Here is a 21,250-nt window from a genome sequence, read left to right on the forward strand (position 1 = left end):
CTTGCCCAGCTGGTTATAAGGTGTAAAGCCTTTTCTGGGTTTTTTGCATTGAAAAGCTTATAAAGATGTAATATACTGATATACATGTTCCTACAAACATATCAACTTTTATTTCAATCATATTCTCTACGTGCAGAAATCAATTTTTCATGTTATTCAGTCAACTATAGAGTTGACTTTTAATTTCTTTTGACATACCAGAATCATTTCTCACAATCTATTGGCTAAAAAAAAGCAAAAGAAAAAAAAATGTAGATTTAATTGTATTTATCAATTTTATGCATTCCAAAATCAAAATTAAAGAGAATAATAAATTATTATTTTTTTATGAGAATGACAACAATGCCCTCATTGAACTGATGGAAGATCGCTTTTTGATTATTTTTTTATTAATGCATTGAACATATGATATATAACACCTCAGATCAAATGCAATAAAAGATTAGTGCAAAAACAAGCATTTACCCAAATTTTATCTCTCAACATAGGTAGGCAGGTAGCTAATGAGAAGTTTACAAAAAGACTAGTGCAAACAAACTAATTTATACATTATGCGAGCAAATAGTTACTCAGGTAGCAAATAATTAAAACTAGAAGAAATTAATTACCTGCTGATTTTTCTTCTCCTTTTATGGCTACTTCAAATAAAAATTCCAAAAAAGACGAAAATACAAGGCAAAATTGTTCATCTATCCCTTTTCATTTTATTCAAACTTGAAAATATTGCATTTCATTTTCAACTGAAATTAAATAATTTTTTTATAAACCATAATTCAAAGAAATAATTTTAGGAAACCAACATGATTACTTTTGTTTTTACAAAAATCATAAGAACTGAAATGTTATTTCAGTTCGCTATTTTTTTTTCAGGACTAAAATGGTATTTCAGTCCGTCATGGTTTTACAACTTTTTACAAAGACGGCCATAGAAAATCCGAAAAAGACTCCGAAAAGAAATGACATTTCTTGGTAATTTTTTTTCCATCCGCAAGGACCGCAACAGACAAGCTTCGGCCCTCTTCTCTTCCCTTCTTTCTCGTTTCTCCTTTCCTCCCCCTCTGCTTTTCTTTCCACCGAACCAACACTTTTTTTAAAGTCTCAAAATTTCATTATTTTTTATTCGAAACAAAAAGAAATAGATCGGACCAAAATGCCATATCAATCCGGGCTAAAAAAAACAATGGACTGAAATAGCATTTCAGTCTGTGAGTGTTACACCAACGGCCACACCAATTTTGTTAAAAAGTCGGTGAAAACTTCTCGGACTAAATTGCTATTTTAGTCTCAAAAAAAAATAACGGACTGAAATAGAATTTCAGTTCTTATAGTTTTTGTGTAAAAAAAAATAATCAGGTTGGTTCCCTAAAATTAATTTCTTTAATTATGGTTTGTAAAAAAATATAAATTGAAGGGTTTAGAGATATCATATCCATCTGATAAGCACATACCGTTGATCTGGAGTATATATATATATCCTCCATTGTCGAAGTCGTTTGTAAGTGCTTGAAATTTCTATTTAATTATTCGATCCGTTCTTTTTATTTTTTTCATGAATGCATAGTTATAAAGTTTTCGTATAATATTTGTATTATACATCATGTTTGGATTTATTTTGACAAGTGTGAACCATGCACAAATTTAAATTTTACAAATTATGCATTTATGCATAGTGATTGACATTTAATATGTTTTGTTAAATATGAACTCACGGATTTGAATTTGTACGTGATATATAATTTTTATAAATTATGCATAATGATTTGAATTTGTTAAATTAATATGAACTCACCGATTTAAAAATGTTGATGCATCTGCTTTAAAAACTCTAATAAATCAACTTTGAAATAATTCTCTATTGTTTTTGCTTGAACCCCTTATCATTCTTAAACAACGTGAATTTGTAAATATTAATTTATTTATTTTTAATTAGGAATGAATTCATTTTAGGAAAATGCTTAGCTGATCACGGAATTGTATTCATTGCTTGAACCCCTTTATCATTCTTAAACCTAAAATTGTATGTCACCCAATATCTATTGGGTGGAATTGAGTAAAGATAACAATTAATCCCATGTTAAATATTTATGAAACTTTAATCCCATAATTGTTATCCCATTATTGTTAAATGTTTATGAAACTTTAATCCCATAATTTTCGGTTACAAAAGAAAAAAGAAATTGGGTAACCGTCCGGTTACGAAAATAAAAGAAAAAAGAAAAAGAAAAAAAAAAAATTGGGTAAGCCATATAATTGGATATAATTTTTTCGTGAGTTAATTTTTTTTTTTTTTTTTTTTTTTAGAAAAATCGTTGTTTTCTTAAAAAAAAATTTGGAGAAAAATAGTTGTTTTCTAATGACTGTTCCACGATGTACTGGCACAGGTATCAGACCAACCATCTCGTGCCACCTGCCTCCTTGGTAATTCACTCCTGTTGTCCCAGGATGTTCTGGCATGGGTACCAGCCCAACCTTCTCGTGCCCCTCCTCTACTTGGTGCTTCTGTTTTGCTCCTATGATCTTGCCGGCTTCTGGACCAACCATCTTGCGCCACCTGTCTCTCATCACCATCCCTCCCCTCCTCTGTGAGCCCACTTCATCCCAACTATCCCAGTTTTTCTCTCTACTGTCTTAACCTCCCCCCATCAGAATTTCATGCCAGGATTTGTTGGGATAACTGTGCCTCGATTGCTGGTTATTCGTCGCATGGCAGTAATGACCCTGATGTCGCCAGGTGTCAACAAATTGATGCCTTCCATATCTGTTGCTGGGCCTCTGCCACTGGTTGTTTTGGTACCAGGGGATGTTCTTTTGCTCATCTTGGATTGGTCGTGCTGATCATATAATACTATCTTGGATTGGGGTGCACTCACATATATATAAGAGGATTTGTCCGACAAACGTGAGCTACTGCGTGTGCGTGGTCATTTGGACGGCTGTGATCCTTCTGTTTAGAGATCGAATTGCTTGTGGATTTGCAAATGGACGAAGACGGTTCAAGAGACAATTGAGGGGATGGGAGATAGAACGGAGAGTGGAGAGGGAAAGGAGCAGCAGAACAAGCTACTCCTTACGACACCGAGGGCTGGGTCACACAGTTCTTTCATGAGATGCATGGAATGTTTGAACCAAGTGTATCAAGAGAGTTTTTGCAGGGACGGGACGGGACGGGACGGGACGGGAGACAGCATGAAAACTCTGTTTAGACGGTACACTGACACGAGTTACTATTGTCAGAAAAAAAAAGTAACAAAAAAATATATCCTTTTCGTGCAAATTAGTGAATTCAGATCCGATTTTTTTTTTATAAACTATAATTAGAAAAAAAAATTATGAAATCAACGTGATTATTTTTTCTTAACAAAAATTATAAGAACCAAAATATTATTTCGGTCTTTCTTTTTGTAGATTGAATTGTCATTTCGGTTCTCAAAAAAAAAAAAAAATCAGAACCGAAATGACATTTCAGTTCTTATAGTTTTTGTTAAAAAAAAATAATCATGTTAATTTCATAAAAATATTTTTTCTAATTATGGTTTATAAAAAAGTTCTTCAGATCCAATGCAATAACTGATCGAGTACAACTAGATCTAAGTCATGTTAATTTAATAATAGCTAATTGTAATCACTGGGAGGATAAGGACTAGAAATTAATTGGCACGATGCAACTATTGTCACAGGACGGCAAACTAATAAAAAAAAATTATCCTTATAATTAATATTTGAATTATAATTTTTAATATCGTTTTGAATTATTTTTCAATTTAACGAATTGTACTAACAATACAAAATTTATTTTAAATTATTCGTATTATTTACAAACTATTTATTTATTTTTGTAAATTTAGCAATATTTTGCTATTTGAGTTATAATATAAAGAGCTGTATTATAGCCATAAAGTATTTATCTTATAAATTTTAGATATTGTCAAATTATTTCAATCACGAACTAGGTATTGTGAAAGGCTTCGACACTGGCCAATTTGACCGAGTTACAAACTTACATTCATGCAAATACACTTATAATATATAAGACTTAAAGCTGTACAATACTGCTTAGTCGGAGATCAAATTATAATTAGTGGATTATTTTGTACATTTAGTTATGTACATGAAACTTAAGATGCTTTCTTTTAGCAAACCAAAATGAATAACGTAAAGCTGTAAAAACAAAAAATCTTGAGAGTCGACATGGATTGGTGAGAATCCAAAATGATCACAAGCTTTTTGTTTAATACACTTTTCATCCACACAATTTATATATACGTGCTATGCGACATTTTATATTCTATCGAGCGAGATTTAATTTGCTGTCATTATTTTTTCAAGTTACAAGTTGACAAAAAACATCTTTCTTGCACTAATATTTCAAACAATAAAATTCAAGTTTCTAGTCTTACCGGTCGATCTTCATCCTTTTTTGCATGAAAAACATGAAGGTTATGAGATCAGGTTCAATTTAAATTTCAATGATGAATAGCTTACATTACATGCTTGAAACTTCTTGGAGAAGATATGCGAAAGAAGTATAAACACTGGAGAACAAAAGTTACAATAATTGCTAGCTAAAAAAACATTGTTTTTCTCAGACGTTAATTTCAACTGTAAAGCAACCAGTAGAGCTGTATCATTAGGTTTAATTAAATTTCTTGACAATTTAACAACATGAATTAAAACCATGTTTGGAGATTTCCGTTTAAGAAAATTATTGAAAGACAAATGGCGATCTAGATTTTCAATTAATATCTAAAATAAAACAACAGCTTGCATTCTTTAATTTCTATATATGCACTAGTTGCATTCTTTATTTTCCGTACATGTTTGTGTAAATGGATGTAAGCTTCTTGTTGTATTATTTGAGAAGTTTTAGGTATGTTGCTGTTGTTTTCAAGGTAAGTGTACAAATGCGTATAGTAGAAGGAATTGAAGACATTGCAGGAAGCGCATGTCAATTTATGATTTATAACAAAGAAGGTGAGAAACATGCATTCAAAGTTCAACAGATTTATATTTACATTGCGTACAAATTGCATGCAATTAAAATTTCATTAGAGCGGAGGTATAATTAAGAACTCGTGTGAGTTATTTGGTGATATTACATCGTAGTGACATGTATATCAGCATCTATTTTTTATTCGTAGACTACTATGGAGGGCATGATGCGGCAGTAACCTGAAATTAACAAAAAGGACGAATGCATTAGAGGAATATTTACATAAGTAATAAAGCAACAGTAATAAAGCATTGGTTGCAAAATACAACAGTAATAAAGCAACATTTACATATGACAGTAGTGAAGCAATATTTACATCAGATTTAATCTCAATATATTTATAGTGATGGATAAAACATGAAGGGAGGGGGAAAAAAAAACTAAGTATGAATTTACTGTCTTGAACTGTGCCAAGTTGATCAACAGGGAAATAAAAGAACAAAATTAAAATGTCTATAATTGGAGCGTACCAAACCATGGATGGCCTCATCAGCACAATGCATGCGTAGCACCAGACACTTTTTTTTGGTCTCTTGTTGGCATATGCGTCAACACATTCCATAGCAATCGGAAGTTCCCTTTCGAGAGCCCTGGTAGATGGTCTCGTCTCTATGCTGGGGTCTACCACCTTGTCAGACCGCCGACAGCTCGCGAACATCACTGTTAACCAATCCACCAAATTTACCTATATGCCTCATCAGAGGAAAGATACACACACAATCTAAAAACATCAATGGGAAAAGAAAAGAATCAAGAAAACATTTAGTTAATTCCACCACCAGTATCACATGGTCAAGCAGTAGAGTTAAGTAATACTTAGAAGTCATGTAGGTGGAGCTGCGGAAAGGTGTGACAGTTTTGATGTCAATACCTTTCGTTTCTCACTTTGAGGCTATTTTTTTTCCCATCATTAAGTTATCATGCTTTTTTAGTAGGAGACAGTCTAAAACTGTGGCACTGTCAATGCATATAATATGTCACAGGTTAGGCATTAGTACAAAATATCTCGCACGGACCGCTCTGTATATGAAGAAGAAAGTAAGCAGGAAATAAAAGGTCTCGTTTTATTCTAATATTGAAGTTGGTGTATATTAATAATGTCAGGCGTGTTATTACCTGATTAGTCCTTCAACTTTCAAATCAACCAACATTTCTTTATCAGCAGCGGTTGTGTATGGATCTTCAACAGCCGATGGACTAACTGAAGTGAGTACGGTGATGTTTAGTAGCTCTTTATAAACTAAGGTGAAATCGCATGAATATTTTGTTTTATCGATTGGGTTAAAAAATGTCCATAAACTGGAAAGTTCTCCGCATGATTCTTGGTCAGTACACATCAGCATTAAGTGCTGGTTGTGGGACTAGATATCTTGTGCGCAGCCATCTGCAAAATTATGAAAATGGTATAAAGATAAGTATACATGTACTGAATCAGTTGATCAAGCTGGTGAATGAAACAGAAGAATTAACAATTAGATGCAAATCATGCCATACTCATGTATTACAGTGGTATGTACATAAGGAAAGAGGTTTGAATGAAGGAAGGAAGGTGCAAACAATTCTCACATTGTACAGTTGAATTACTGAATTTGTTGTTGTTGTTGACTTGCTTCGCTTGAAATTAATCTGTGATAACTATTTATACTTTTTTTTAGTATTAACAGAGCCTCAATACAATATTTTATTTGACATAAAGTGCTAATTGAAACTGTGAGCAATTTTTTTTGCACATTTTGAGCTTAGCATTTTCATGAAATTCTCATTAGAAAAGGTTTTCTGGTAGAAACTTCTTATTCTATATCTGCAAATGATACTAGACTTTTGTGGTGGAAAACATGCAGTGCATTAAATATTGACAATTGTGCCCTATCAGTCCTTTGTTCATGTATAGCATAAAGTAAAAAATAAATGTGTGGTTTACAATTTATATATTTATTGGTTAAAGCGGCATGATTAAGTAAAGATAATTTATATGGTGTAATTAATTTCTCCCCCTGAAAGGCAAAAGGAATTTGTTTTTAATAATGTACCATCATGTTTTTAATTACACCTCTTAGGATTGAAATTAATTACAATAATGTACCATCATATATGGTGTAATCAATTTGTATCGTTGGGCAACGGAGAGCGCTGAAGACCTGAATCTTTAATGCTGGAATTTACCAGCAACATGGCAAGATTAGACAACTAACTGTGTGTGTGTGTGTACATGTTATGGACTATGGGGAAGCACAAATTAAATTGTATTGTTGAATTGTGCAGACACATTGAACACTAACAAATGGAATGTAGTGGAAGCAATATAAACCTGAATATTTGCAAGACTGGTGTGTTAGGTGGTACCGCACAAACTGCTTACGTCTCTGATCAAGAAATCTATGGAAAGCATTGGGCGACTCGTAGTAGACAGCACACCTTTCTTATGCTTCCTTTTCTTCACCATGGAACAGTAAAGTACAAGTAAGAGTACAGCATAAATAGTAAATATATGCATACCAGCTTATATCTCAACAATTCTATGTGGTTATACATGTACAAATTTTTAGAATACCATTATACAACATATTAGATGCTCATTTGGAATAATTGTGAGATTTATTTTAAATAAGAATACAACGTCGGTTTCAGGAAATTTGGAAAAATGTTAACTATGCCTTACTGGACAAGTGCTTCTAGCTAGCAGCTGAAACTGTAATTAGTGAATAAACGAACTGGAGAAATAACTTCATAATCATAAAAGCAAGAGAAGTAGTCAATGAGAATAACATAGGAGCCACTATACCTTCAGCCTAACATTCAATGATGAAGTTGTTTCTGCTTGGAGCCTGTTTCTGCTTACATTGGAAATCTAGAAAGATTAACTTAAGGGGAAAAATTAAGTTAATAATTATAGTAGTGGAGGTTGCCACATGGCTAGTAAATATTCATAGCAATAGCTGTTGCAACATGGTACCATATTACTATATCCTTCCAGTAGAGATTTTTTGGTAATGTAACAGCGGAATTGATGTGCAAGTGGAATTCTAAGAACTGTACAGATCATAGTTCATATTTTACCCTCATTTGTAAACCTAGTTCAGTAGGCGAACATAAATGTCAGTATGTTAAATCCTAAATGGGTATCCACTGCATGGTACCCACTGGTACTGTACAGTTGAGGTTCTCCTAGGTGTCTATTCCACTTACAGTGGTTATGTTTTTTTTTCAAGAAGTACAATATTGAAATGCTACTTGGAAAATTTCCATTATAAGATATTGGAATCATGATTAAATGATATATTATTGTGATTCTCATCTCATATAAGATATAACCATATTCCTCTCTCTCTCTCGCCATCGTTTTATTTTCCATACATCCATCTATCACTTTCTGTACTTAAAGATGCAATGGTGAGAATATGGATTTGGCAAAATAATTGGGTGATTCTAGATTGCCCATACAAAACATCTCTTGGTTTGCTCTTCGGGCTCAAATCTGGTGAAATTTATCAAAATATCAAATATATACTTGCTTTCATATTCATGGGAGGAGCTTTTACTGCAATCCCATGGATCCCAATCTTAAAAAATATCTGAGGTTATAAATTTTTTGAAGAACATTTATTTTGAGAACTTTTTTCATGGCCTAGCCAGATCTGAGGTTTTTTTTGGCCCAGTCTGGCACATGTAGTGGGATTTGTAAAGCATGGTACCCAGTGGTACTGTACAGTTGCAGTATCAGCTATACTCGAAAGTAACATGGTTTGTAGAGGAAAATGTTAATTCAGTTGGAAGTGGGTATTAGGGGCAATGTAGTACTTAATTCCAAATATGTTTTATAAACTTTCTTATCTAATGTAACTTAAAACAATGATTGATGGTAAAGTTCCTAGACTGATATAGTAAACATGAATGACTTAGTTACCACTCCACCAAGCTGCAAGTCAGTTACATGAATTTGTATTACATAACGGAAAGCACAATCAGTAGGCTAAATCTACTAATACATCAACAGCTACTTGATGATTTGCCAAATTTCATAGTACTGCTTTGTCATCTTTTGACGGGCAACCCGAGAATTTCCAAATTGGCTCAAATTTGGTGATTGAAATAGGAGAAACCATATTTTTTTTTATCTGTTACCGTAAGAACTTGGGCAGGATGAGTGAAAATTATGCACCTGAAGTTGAGTAAGAGGGGAGAAGCTGAAGAAGTGGCAGCACCCGACCCTGGCAAAACCGAGCTGCATGGATAGTGGAGGAAATCCAACACGGCCGGGGGTAAAGGAGATCAATGTTTAAATCAGAAGAAACTAACATTGTATATTTCTGCAACAGTTACTGACATCTCTGGTCAAGTGATTCAAATCGGATCTGAAGTAACTGCATTTAAAGTTGGTGACAAGGTTGTATGCAGGCTAGGTTTTGCAGTATGTAATACTTGGCTAAAAGCTGGCTTTTATCACTCCAACTGCCACATAAAAAAATAATTGTGATTTGCGATACTGATTTTTCATTTCTCTTAACTTTTAATTGGTTTTCTTTGTGTTCAATTGCTGATAAACAGTAATCAGGTGGACTTGCTGAGTACGCTGTTGCTTCGGAAACAGAGACTTCTCTCCGGCCCGAGGAACTGTCTTCTGTTAATGCTGCTGGGCTCCCAGTAGCCAGCCTGACGGCACTGGAGTGTCTCCAGATGATCGGGACCAAGTTTAATGGCACTGGAAATGGGGCAAACATACTCATCACAGCCGCCTCGGGTGGTGTCGGGTCTTATGCGGTCCAGCTTGCAAAGCTGGGGGGCCACCATGTTACAGCAACCTATGGTGCCAGAAATGTTGACCTGGTCAGAAGCTTGGGGGCTGATGAGGTTCTTGACTACAAAACCATTGAAAATAATTTACACTATGGTGTTAAATTTTTACAATTATGCCTCTTACATTACTTATATGAGCATATATTGAAATTTAAGTCTCAGGTAAGCCTTGATTTGGCTCAAGGCAATATAGGAAATAGATTGTGTACAACACCTAGTATAATTGCAATTAATTGAAATCACAGTGTTTAACTTGAAAATTTGAGTTATCTGGTACCAGTGTAGTGCAAATTTCATCATATTAATTCAAAATCTTAATTTTATGATACAATTATTAGTAACTATACCATTTGCCAATTGGGACGAAATGCAATCAACTGACAAGGACTGTATCAATAATCGTTTGTACTTTGATAAATGAATTGTTCTAAGAAAAATAAACCTAGTAATTTGCTTTTAAATATAGGTCAAAGCCAGAAGAACTCATCTGGCAAGAAATATGACTACATCATAAATTGCGCCCCAGCAGTTCTATGGAAAACACTTAAATCTAGCATAAGCAACGAAGGTTTGGTCATGTTAGTTTGCTGATAGAGAGTCGATTTTCTCCCAAAATAGTGAAATGTGGAAATTACTAAACCTTAAAAAAATCATACCAGCGGGAGGAACCCAAGCTAGCAGAGGCGAAGAGGGTCCATTGCAGCCGTTGTGCAGAATAGCGAGGGAGGAAGTTGAGCTGAACCAAAGAGGTTACAGGTAAGCAGCAGATATTACATGGGAAGAGTACAATCGATAAGCTCAAGGAAGAAATACTGACCAAAAGAGAAGACGGGAAGGCGCGGAGCGCGGGAGGAGACCGCGGAGGGAAGAAAGCGGGAGATGGACCACATGCAGGCTCGTGAGCGGCGGAAGGCGATATTGGCGCTTTTTTAGGCAAAATCGCGGGAGACGCGGAGGCAGTGGTCGGTGGTATGAAGGTGACGGATAGAAGCGTCATCATAAAATAATCTGATCCGTGGAAACCACATCAGACAGAGAAGAGATAAGGTGTTACTGTTCATCGCTGAAGTCATACCTCATTAAAAATTAAGGTATTATAATATATGTTCAGTAATCATTGTTTAATTAATAATTTATAATTACATCGTGCGGTTTACTTTGGACAAAAATGGTCCAAACGACTTGGGACCAATTCTGCACCCCTTTATACGTTGGTTCCATGCATGGAAGGTATAGATGGAAGTTTTGCTTAAATGACGAATATACCCTTCGTCTTAATAACCTGTCATGATTATTAGGTGGTATTTTCGTAATTTCTTCACGAAATTTTGACACCCAAAAAAGTATACGTTCAATAAGATACGAGATATGTTTTAAATTATTCTATTTTGTTTTTACTATCGTGAAATTTTGTCTTAATAACATGTTCAGTAAATTAATCACAAAAATTTAATATGCATCGAAGACGGTTGTTTTTTTATCACAAAAATTGAAGAATTTATATGATATTAGTTATTCGATTTTAAAATAAACGTATAAAACTTTAAATCTCTTTGATGGAAAAGAAAACGTTCCTTTTAATAATTCTAAAAGTAAGTTCAACAGATTTTGAGGTTCAGTGAATATATATTTCTTATATTTTGATATAAGTTTTGTTATTAAATTTCGCCTTAGTTCCCACTTTCCAGTTTAATATTTTTTAAATCTTCAATTATTAATTCTAAAATATCATGACATTGTATATGAGAATGTATATCTTTATTCAATATGATTAAGTATTTACGGACTTGGTTGGAAATATTTATGTTCTATATAAAAAATTAAGGAGAAAAAAAATAAAAGCTTCACATTTTGGCTTCCGATTGTCATTCAACCTTTGAATTGAATAATACATTTATCTATTTGAAGTGTAACCTTTATATTTATTAATAAATTCAGTGTTATTTAAAAAATCAGGTGTTGTACCAGTTGACCTATCAGTCCGATTGGTAAACCATTAATCTGAAACATGACTGGATCGATGTCAGTTCGATTCTGATAACATTGATGGCGACAATTGATTTGAGAAAATAAAAATATCCAGAAATTAATGTTTGAGGACAATTAGTTCAATCCAAATTGTAAGATATTTCGTCTCCTCTCCAATTCTCTCTCATTCTATTTATATGACGAGTTCTGAATAACGTTCTTATAGATTAGTTTTCTATATTTGTAAGTCTTGTTAAGTTGGTTTCTCAAATATTTATTTCAAAATTATATTTTAAAAATATATTCCAACGGTTAAAATTTTTCTTAAAAATTATATTTGTAAGTCTTGTCCGAGAACGATTTCAACTCTTGTTTAATTCTTTTTTTAAATTAAGTATGGGTTTTACAATTTTGGAGGGTTGAGTTGAGTGCCAGCATTAATTCCTAATCTGTCTGTATAGAAATGGAAACTTCGAATGAAATTTCTATGGCGAACGTTCCTTTCTTCTTGTTGCAATGATGCTTTAACAAACTCTCTTTTCGCTTTTATCTTTATCCTACTATGGATCCGCCTACAGAGGCACACCTGCAGTGTGAAAAGGAGCGCTTGCTTCTTTGTGCAACATGTGGTGTGGCCATTCCTGCGATAGTGTAAAGAGATAATGGTGTTCAAGTCCAATTTCCTGCAAACATCGCTTTAATAGAAACTAGATGGAAATCCTAATTCAAGCTGATGAACAACCTTTCGCTTTTGTATCCGAAATTTTTAAATATACCATTTTCTCAAAAATGATAAATCAAATGCAAAAGCATGATCCACCAGCTATTACGTGTAAATACTTGTGCGGATTACTTTATATTTACAAATATTTTAAATAGTTTATAAAGAACTAAAAAATGAAAACATTTTTTCAATGAAAAGACCCACATCATTGATTCGGTTCTTTAGAGTTTGTACGTAAATCAAACTTTTTTGTAACTAAGAATAGAAATTTTAAAGGAATTGTGATGGAGAATACTGTATGAATATTTTTAAACCAACCATAAAAATATGCGAATTTAAATGCTACAATAGATTTAGTTTAGTTTTTGAGATATCCTTTCTCGATCTGTTAGAATTTTTAGCATATGCTTTAACTTCTATTATTTATTTGATTTTCCAATCCCCTCCATTTTTTGTAACAATGGAGACATGGAGGTCACATGAAATGAGAACAAAAAAAGGAGGTTTATAAATTGCTTTTCAAGTTACATCTAAATTCGGAAAGGGAAGGAAACACAATTGGCTAAGAAAATGTTCTAGAGTTGTTGTACTCAAAGGTCGAGAATTCGATTTTCCCTCACGACTTCGCAGCCTCTACGAAGTTTTCCAAAAAAGAGTTACATCTAAATTCATAAAAGTTTAACATCTTCATTCATTCCTTCATTGTTCGGCAGAAATCGCATGAATTTACCTACTTTTTAACATAAGACGAGAGGCAAAGTCTTTAATTTTTATTTTAAGAACAAGTAGTGAGTTTTAAACCTACAATCTTTCATACAAACATTAATATTTCATTTAAATATACTAGACATCGTTCTCCAATTGAATATTGTTCATAGTCCATAGATCAGCACTAAATGTAAAATAGGATGCTATCCATGCAAACATAAATGAAGATCTCCATATGACCATACTAGTATCATTCCCGTGCGTTGCAACGAAATACATTATAAGAGAAAACAAATTTCATACAAAATAACATATTTTCATGAAAAATAGACTAATAAAAATAATTATTTAACAATAAAAAAATATGCTAACGTATTCTCATACAAATAAAAGATGCAAGATATGCATGTAGATATCTGAAGAGGAGAAACAAGGAAACAAAGAAAAAAATCGCTAAAAGCCAGATAACTTGTTATCAAATATCCTGATATGTATAGAAACAAAATTGATAACATTTCTAGATTTTTCACGGCAATGGCTATAGAAACATAGAAGAGAAATAAGAAATGAAAGAAATAAGGAAACATAATTATATCGCTAAATTGGAGAGGAAGAAATAAGGAAATACATTATATTGCTAAATTTTAGAGTTTATTTAATTTTAATTGTAATGCATCATGTGGCGGTACGTGTGGCGAGTATATTTTTAGTTAAATTTAGACTTCTACACATTATTCAGATGCATTTAATCAAAAAAGACAGATTATGTTATTGAATGGCTGAGATTAAATATAAAATTTCAACTTTCAATCGTAGCCATTGGCGGATCGGACACCCAACGTGCTTAATAATAGAATGAAGATATGGATCGATAGCATTTAAATTCAAATCCATTTAGTTACAATCCGTCCTCCATGAGGAAGCGTATCCTAATAACTCAACTTTTGAGTTGATAAATCTACGGGTCAGATTTTAAACGGTGCTTATTTAGAATTTTTTTAAGAAAATATTAAAATATAAAAAGACTTCTAGATGAATTGTCATAGAATTTAGATGTACTAGAAATACTGCGATAAAAATTCAGATTCAAAGTTTGAACCAGGACTCAACATGGCTCGGATTCAAATATTTTTCAGGTCAGATTTTTTGTGGTCAATTATATTGTTGCTTGGTGTGTTGCTGGAAACAAATATTTTGATCAATAGCTCGGATCCGATTTTTTTATACCATAAATTTAAATCAAATTGGATGGTTGGGTGCGCACCGGCAAGCTTGATGCGCAACTGGTATATGTGTAAAAAATCGGGAAACAATGGTATTTTTTTAAAATTTGATTTAAATTTATGGTATAAAAAAATCGGCGAAAATTGTATACAAGATAATTAGTAACCAACTATGTTGCATGGATACGAGTATGAGTATCGTATCGGATACGATACTCATACAACAATTCTCAAAAATTAAGGATACGATACGTCTATTATATTATATTATTTTTATTGTTTTATATATTATATTTAGATAATCATAATTTAAATCAAATTTGTAGAAAAAAATAAAGACTTAATTTAAGTTTAAGTTAAATACTATATTTATCTAGAAAATAACACGTGTAATACTCTAGTGTAGTGGGTAAGAGTTTTGGCACCAATATAATTCAACTGAGTTCGAATCTCGTCTTTAGCAGAAAAAAAAAGAAAAATTTGCGTGGTCCACAGATGCGGCGCACGATCTATGGACGCTGGAATCATATATGCTGCGGTCGTATCGAGCCGTATCTTGGCGTAACATAGGTAACCAAGGAACCTTGAGGAATTGCATGTGAATTGGGCCGATATAACCGGATATCGAAGCAACTGAAAATACCAGATCCAACCTAAACAAATATGATATTACCGGACCGGCGGGTCCTTGTGTCCTTGAGTCGTTCGGGACAACTTGGGGTGCCAATTGAATTATCATGGCCGTTCTGATCCATCACGGCCAGGCCCGCGAAAATTTTTCTTTTCTCTCTCTCTCTGCTTTATCGCCGCCAGAGAACCTCCGCCAGATCCAGATGGCTCCTCCTCTTTTCTCTCTTCGCTGGCCGGCCTCCGCCAGATGATCTCCTCCCTCTTTCCGTTTTTTTTCTTCTGTCGGCGATTCTTCTCTCTCGCTTCTTCATCTGGTTAAGAGACGGAGCAACAAGCGCCCGACCCAAACCCTAGCTACCCGCCTCTCCTCTCAGCCACCCCAAGTCGTATTTCCTCTCCTCTCCGCTGCCCCGAAGTGTAAACCCTAGCGCTTTTTCACCTGGTCAAGAGACGGAGCAGTGTGTTCAGTCAACGCTTCTCAGGTTTCGAGGTATCGCCCTCTCTCTTTTAAGTTGTGCATGCTGTTCTGACCTCAGCAGATCTAACTAGGGTTTGGCATAAATGAAGTTTTACAGGATACACATCGGGATACAGTTGCCAGAAGGGGTCAGCTCAAGTCATGGTCAGCTAAAGAAGCATTATTGTAGGAGGTGCAAATATGAACGGCTGGGATGAGAAGTTGTGTGTCCAAGATTTGGAGGTGGTGACAGGGGCCGGAATGCTTTTGCTCCAACGCGAGATTCCTGATCGGGTCAATCTTCAAGTGGCCCAGGTGAATTAGGGATTTCCTTGTTTAGTATTGGATGACATAGTTGTGGATGCTCTTTTTTTTTCAAATTTGTAGTAGTACAAAGAATGCTGGTAGTTCAAACCAAGGGATATCTGATTTGTAAGACCGTACTGTTCAGGTGCAGTATTGAAATATTACAAACTGTGCTTTTTTTACGCCTGTTCTGATTTGTAAGCTGTGCTTGTTTTAAAAAAGAGCCACAGGAACCTCAAATAATGCATTATTAGTAGCGAGGACCTTATATGTGGCATTTAGTATGTATCCTCCAATATAAATCCTTACCATGCCACAAATTAGTGAGGTATATTTTTGTTAAACTTCTCTTGTGTCCTGTTTTATGTTTGCTTAATTGAGGCTTAACCTTAAGCACATTTCAGCCAACAAAACCATAAAAGATAAAGGAACGTGCTATTTTTCTGTAGAAAACTTCAACAAAGATGAATCTCTTGTCGAGAATATATATATTTTTTTTCAATAACAAGCAAGCTCTTAGGGGTATAATTGTAAAGTTGGTTGGTTAATTAATTTTTATTATGTCTCCTTCTATAGGTTGTAGCACTGTGCCAAGCGCCATTTTTACTTGATGACCCAAATGTCGGGCTTCTTTTCCCAGCCGATGCCAGAACATTATCTTGCACTTACTTCCGGTGGCTAAGGTCATAATCTATAGTCTTTCATTTTTATGCACAATTATCAAAAGAGTAAGTGTTTGAATAATTACATACTATTTAGCAAAAAAGAGGATTATTTTTTAATACATCTGCAAAAGAGTTATAAGTGTTTTGACAAAGGATCTGTTGTTGAAATTATGTGTAGAGCAGCACAGCTGAGGGTTTGTGCAGATGGAGGTGCAAATCGGGTCTATGACAATATACCCCCACTGTTCCAGAGCAGGACCCGTCAGAAGTTCGACTCAGGTTTCTCCTCTTTTTTTTTGCTTTTTATGCACAACTATGTAGAGTTTAGCAATATTTTTAGCTGCCATGTCTCTAGCAGTTCCAACTAGCCTTGTTAAATCCTTAATTTAAAGCAATAGGCCAATAAAGAAAGTTAAATAGTAATATAAAAGAATCAAAGTTGATATTGTTTGGTTCAGTTCGTAATATTGACCAATAAATTGATGTTTAATCTTTGCAAGTAAACAGGGTTGATTTGTAGTACCCCCACCCCACTGACCCCACCAACGCCCACTTTTAAAATTATAACTCAAAGCACATGTAAACTTACATTCCAATCAGAATTTTCCCTGATATTTTAGAATTCTTCCTTTTTCAAAGGAAACCCAAATCACAGTGGCCATTACCTTTTGTTTGAAAGACCCAACAATTTGGCATCTGAATAGTACCGTTTTGTTGATTATATTCCGGCATAGGTCTCAGTGTGCTGTTGTATATCTTTCGGTGTTAGAAGAAAGAATTTGAGTGCTTATACCATTTTTTTATTATGAATTTTCAGATAATACTCCAGATGTAATCAGTGGAGACTTGGATTCAATCAGAGATGATGTGAAGGCTTTCTACCTGAATTTCGTATGCTTCAACTCAACTGAGCATAATCATATCCAATATAATGTACAAAATTATTACTTTCTTGGAAGAATATCAAGTTTAAGTTTAGAGTGTTAAGTTGCATTGTTTAAGCCTAAGTAAACAGGAAATACTACCTAACCTACTGAAATTATACTGGTAGGTATACATGCATCATTTCTTTTCCCGAGTTATTTGGCCACACATAATGTTTCAATATATTGGGATTAGTATATTTACTAAATGAATCAATACTTAAGAGCAACTCAACTGTGCCTAATCTGGTACTGCAGACCAAATCCATGATTTGTCTCTTAATTATTAATTTATGATTAATTTTTAATGTTGACATGTTGTATAAATTGAATACAGGGTGTAAAAGTAGTGGATGAATCGCATGATCAGGACACAACGGATCTGCACAAATGTGTTGCTTATGTCAACAACTCAACTCCAGTGGAAGACAAATCCAAGGTGTGTATTATTACATGGATCTAAAAGTGAAACGATCGAGAGCCTTTTCTAGGTTCAGATATGTTATTTTGGTGCAAAGTAGTTTAAATATTTTATAAAGGGTGAAGGGTTATGAAGAAACTGTGCCATATTGATCTTAATGACTTGTCTCAATTCTCTGTTAATTAGAATGGTATTGGCATTGTTCTGAGTGGCATGAAACTGAAAGTAGTGGTTGTTTAAAATTTGTGTGAAATTTCAAGTCAACATTCATAGACAACTATGAAGGAAGATGAGGCAGATTTCTTGTATGTACCTTATGTGAAATGTGTTCGTATGATGGGAGGGTTAAATGATAAAGAGATCAATCAAACTTATGTTAAGGTATGATCTATAATCATTTCTATCTGTTAAATTTTAAATTCAATTGGCTATTTTCTTGTTGCAAATGTAATTTTGTCTTCTTTGGTACTGTTTAAAGTGATGACAAATTAATTATATGAAATTCAGGTTCTGAGTCAGATGGCATACTTTAGGCATTCCGGTGGAAGAGATCACATTTTCATTTTTCCAAGGTATCATAATCGCCAATTAAAATTTGGATGTTGGAATACGAATTTTTCTCCTTTGAAGTTTTTGAATAGCTGTAAGTACGGCACACATGCCGGACTTGATTTACTTTCTTCTGTCCGTCCTTTTTGAATAGCTGTCACATTTTCAGTTTTTGAATAGCTGTCATATTTTATTTACTTTCTTCTGTCCGTCCTTTTTTATTTTGTTTTTTTTTTTACAAAGAAGACCTGATACTTCGTGATAAAAAAAACGTTAAACCTTTTCTGTATCTGCATAACCATAGTTATGTTTAAGCAAAAAGCAATAAATCAATGATATAACCAAAGTTAAATTTAAGCAATAAATGACTAAGTTTCCATTTTAACTCTTTATATTAACTCAGTCATTACAAGTTCGTGTATACATAATCTAAATTCTATTTTTTACACTTATTGTGTTTTACTTCAGTTTTGTCTTAGTTTAGCAAAAAGCTTGATGGAGTTGTGATAAAGTTTGGATTCATACTTCTCTGCACCAAATACCTTATTGCTTACATTTCACTCCTCAATTCTTTGGTTATTCAATGCCTACATGATTTGTCAAATTTTCTTTCACTGCTCAACTCTATTATATGCAATTTGAGCAGCATTCTAAGTTAAAAAAGGCAACAGAGCAAATACGAACTTTACAAACTACTTAATTAGTAAAGAGTAATTATGACACCAGACTACCTGTCAGTTATTTCCTTTTCTGTATTTAGAAAAGAGTAAGGTATGGTACTATGGATAGTGCACTTTGGTCTGTACTATGGATGCATATGTACATTTTCAAAGTCCAAATAATTGATCTGGTCAGCTCAACATGATCTCCATATGAAAATGTACTTGGATACTGAATTTTACATTTTTTAGAATTTTTTACTATTTTTTTAGAAAATCGCTTGATCTACAAATTCTAGACCATTCGAAAGTGGTGATTTTGTACCTATCTAAAAAAATAGTAAAAAAATTCTAAAAAATGTGAAGTTTGGTCTCCAAGTACATTTTCATATGTAGATCGTGATGAATGGTTCGGATCGACTATTTAGACTTTCAAAATGAAGATGTGAATCCAGAGTACGGACCAAATTGCGCTATGCATAGTACTATAGCCTCATTCTTTAGAATAATGCTTGGATGTATACCTCCTGTGCCTATGGCTAAGTTCTATTAGTTTCCACAAATTGCTCCTTTGTCAATTACTTCAAATACACTGTTAACAGCTGAGGAGGATGAGAAGCGCTATGAAGAGATGTTTGAACAGTATTCAAAAGCTATGGATAATTTGAAGAATTCTCTTCATGTTGTAAACACAAGGCTGGAGCATTCGCAGACTGAGATCAATTATGGTAATTGTTAAATCATTCATGATACGTAACTACCAATTTTCTGTACTCTTTTTGAAATTAATGGTATGAGGTGTCTATATGTAAAGTAGGGTTTGCTGCATTATTTGCCAGTATAGGTACTAGATTGGTACATTGCTGGTTATTTACTCTAACAAAGCAGGTGTGAGTGAGTGAGGCATTTGGATATCTCTAGGGGGTTTTTAAAGAACGGTTTTTATTTTTTCTTATTTCAGTAGAAGTATAGATAGGTATCTGTAATTCACTTTTAGTATAAAGTAGAAATATGGACTGTATTGCTTATTTAAAAAAAAAAAAAAAATATTGTAACAAAGTATTTTCCCATATGAAGTGCTGATATACAGTATTTCTCTTTGTTTCACAGTTTCTGGCCACTTTGTATTTTAGTATGGTAAAGTTGGTGAGGTCCTTTTAACAGGGAAGCAAAAGGTGTTACAAACGAAAAATGAGAAAGAAGAAATGGAGAAGGATTTGAGGGAGAAACTGAGGCAACTGATATTGTCATGCAGAGAAAAGGTACATTGTTGGGTCCTTTTCATTTAAGTATTGTAAGTTTCTGTGGGCAATTACCAGAACAAGCTTTTATTGAAGCCCTAATCAATAGATATAGGATTGGTTTTGTATTGTTATAATTTTAAGGCATCAATTTTTGTCAAATAGTGTCAATTTGCTTCACAATAAACAAAATAAATGAGAAAGGAATAATAAACTGAACAAATGACACAATGTTAATTGGTTCCTCCTCTTAATAACTAATTTGGTTATGATCTTTCGTATTTATGAGAGCACATTTCAAGTTCTCTTTGTATCATTGCATGAAGGTTCCTTCCTTTATACAGATTCTGATTTGAAGCACCTAGAGGAGACTGTAGAATCAAACCAGATGCAGCTAAAGAACCTTGACTCTCAGCTGAGAAAAATGGACACGGAGATGAAGTTAAAAGAGAATACATGCACCAGCCTGGGAGTTGCAATTGAAACTCTAGGGAGAGAAAAGGCTGGCCTATGCCTTCAAAGAGAAGATCTATCTCTGAAATTAGATAAATCTCATGTGGAGTATAGCCACCTTTAGAAGTTTTGATCTCCACAAGAAAAAAAAAAACTTTAGAAGTTAAAAATTGCATAATAAATAATAATTATTTCTTTCAATGTGACTCGGGCAAATTGTTCGAATCATATGGAGATTTTCAAATTGATCAAATTTAGTATTATTTTTAAAGCTTCAACCTTGTTGCTCAAATGGATAAGAGTTTCATTATAATGTCATAAATAATAATTTCTCCTTGTATATCCATATACATAAATTTAAAAGAATGAAAAATATATTTTTGCCCCTTCAATTAGTCTACTCTCAAAATCAATGATACGTGAATTTTATTAAAATTAATTTTGTCACTCTTCAAAGAAACGCATTAAAAAAAAGTACTTCTTAAAGAAATATTTCTATAAATCTAACACAAATCTTTTACAAAATTAGTAGTCATTGC

General features: G+C 33.6%; 2 protein-coding genes across 7 annotated transcripts; both read left to right on the plus strand.

Annotated features, from left to right (window-relative positions):
- The first annotated feature begins 9,143 nt into the window (after positions 1-9,143).
- LOC144564399 (quinone-oxidoreductase QR1, chloroplastic-like) lies at positions 9,144-10,375 on the plus strand. The gene is made up of 5 exons (XM_078313997.1): positions 9,144-9,201; positions 9,307-9,402; positions 9,543-9,838; positions 9,947-9,968; positions 10,251-10,375. Exons 1-5 carry the CDS (start codon positions 9,144-9,146, stop codon positions 10,373-10,375), a joined length of 597 nt encoding a protein of 198 aa, XP_078170123.1.
- Positions 10,376-15,092: 4,717 nt separating this feature from the next.
- On the plus strand, positions 15,093-20,989 carry LOC144563807 (thiamine pyrophosphokinase 3-like). Of its 6 annotated transcripts, none has more exons than XM_078313261.1 (11): positions 15,093-15,527; positions 15,613-15,809; positions 16,377-16,483; positions 16,644-16,744; positions 17,283-17,398; positions 17,726-17,827; positions 17,996-18,190; positions 18,317-18,381; positions 19,620-19,745; positions 20,128-20,279; positions 20,603-20,989. In XM_078313261.1, exons 2-7 carry the CDS (start codon positions 15,696-15,698, stop codon positions 18,047-18,049), a joined length of 594 nt encoding a protein of 197 aa, XP_078169387.1. In that variant the 5' UTR covers positions 15,093-15,527; positions 15,613-15,695; the 3' UTR covers positions 18,050-18,190; positions 18,317-18,381; positions 19,620-19,745; positions 20,128-20,279; positions 20,603-20,989. The 6 variants fall into 6 exon arrangements, with proteins under 6 accessions (XP_078169387.1, XP_078169386.1, XP_078169388.1 ...); XM_078313260.1 differs by having other exon boundaries at positions 15,094-15,527; positions 15,605-15,809; XM_078313262.1 differs by having other exon boundaries at positions 15,094-15,527; positions 15,605-15,809; positions 20,182-20,279.
- The last annotated feature ends 261 nt before the right edge of the window (positions 20,990-21,250 follow it).

The sequence above is a fragment of the Carex rostrata genome, chromosome 13, assembly GCF_964058835.1.
Source record: "Carex rostrata chromosome 13, lpCarRost1.2, whole genome shotgun sequence".
Taxonomy (NCBI): domain Eukaryota; kingdom Viridiplantae; phylum Streptophyta; class Magnoliopsida; order Poales; family Cyperaceae; genus Carex; species Carex rostrata.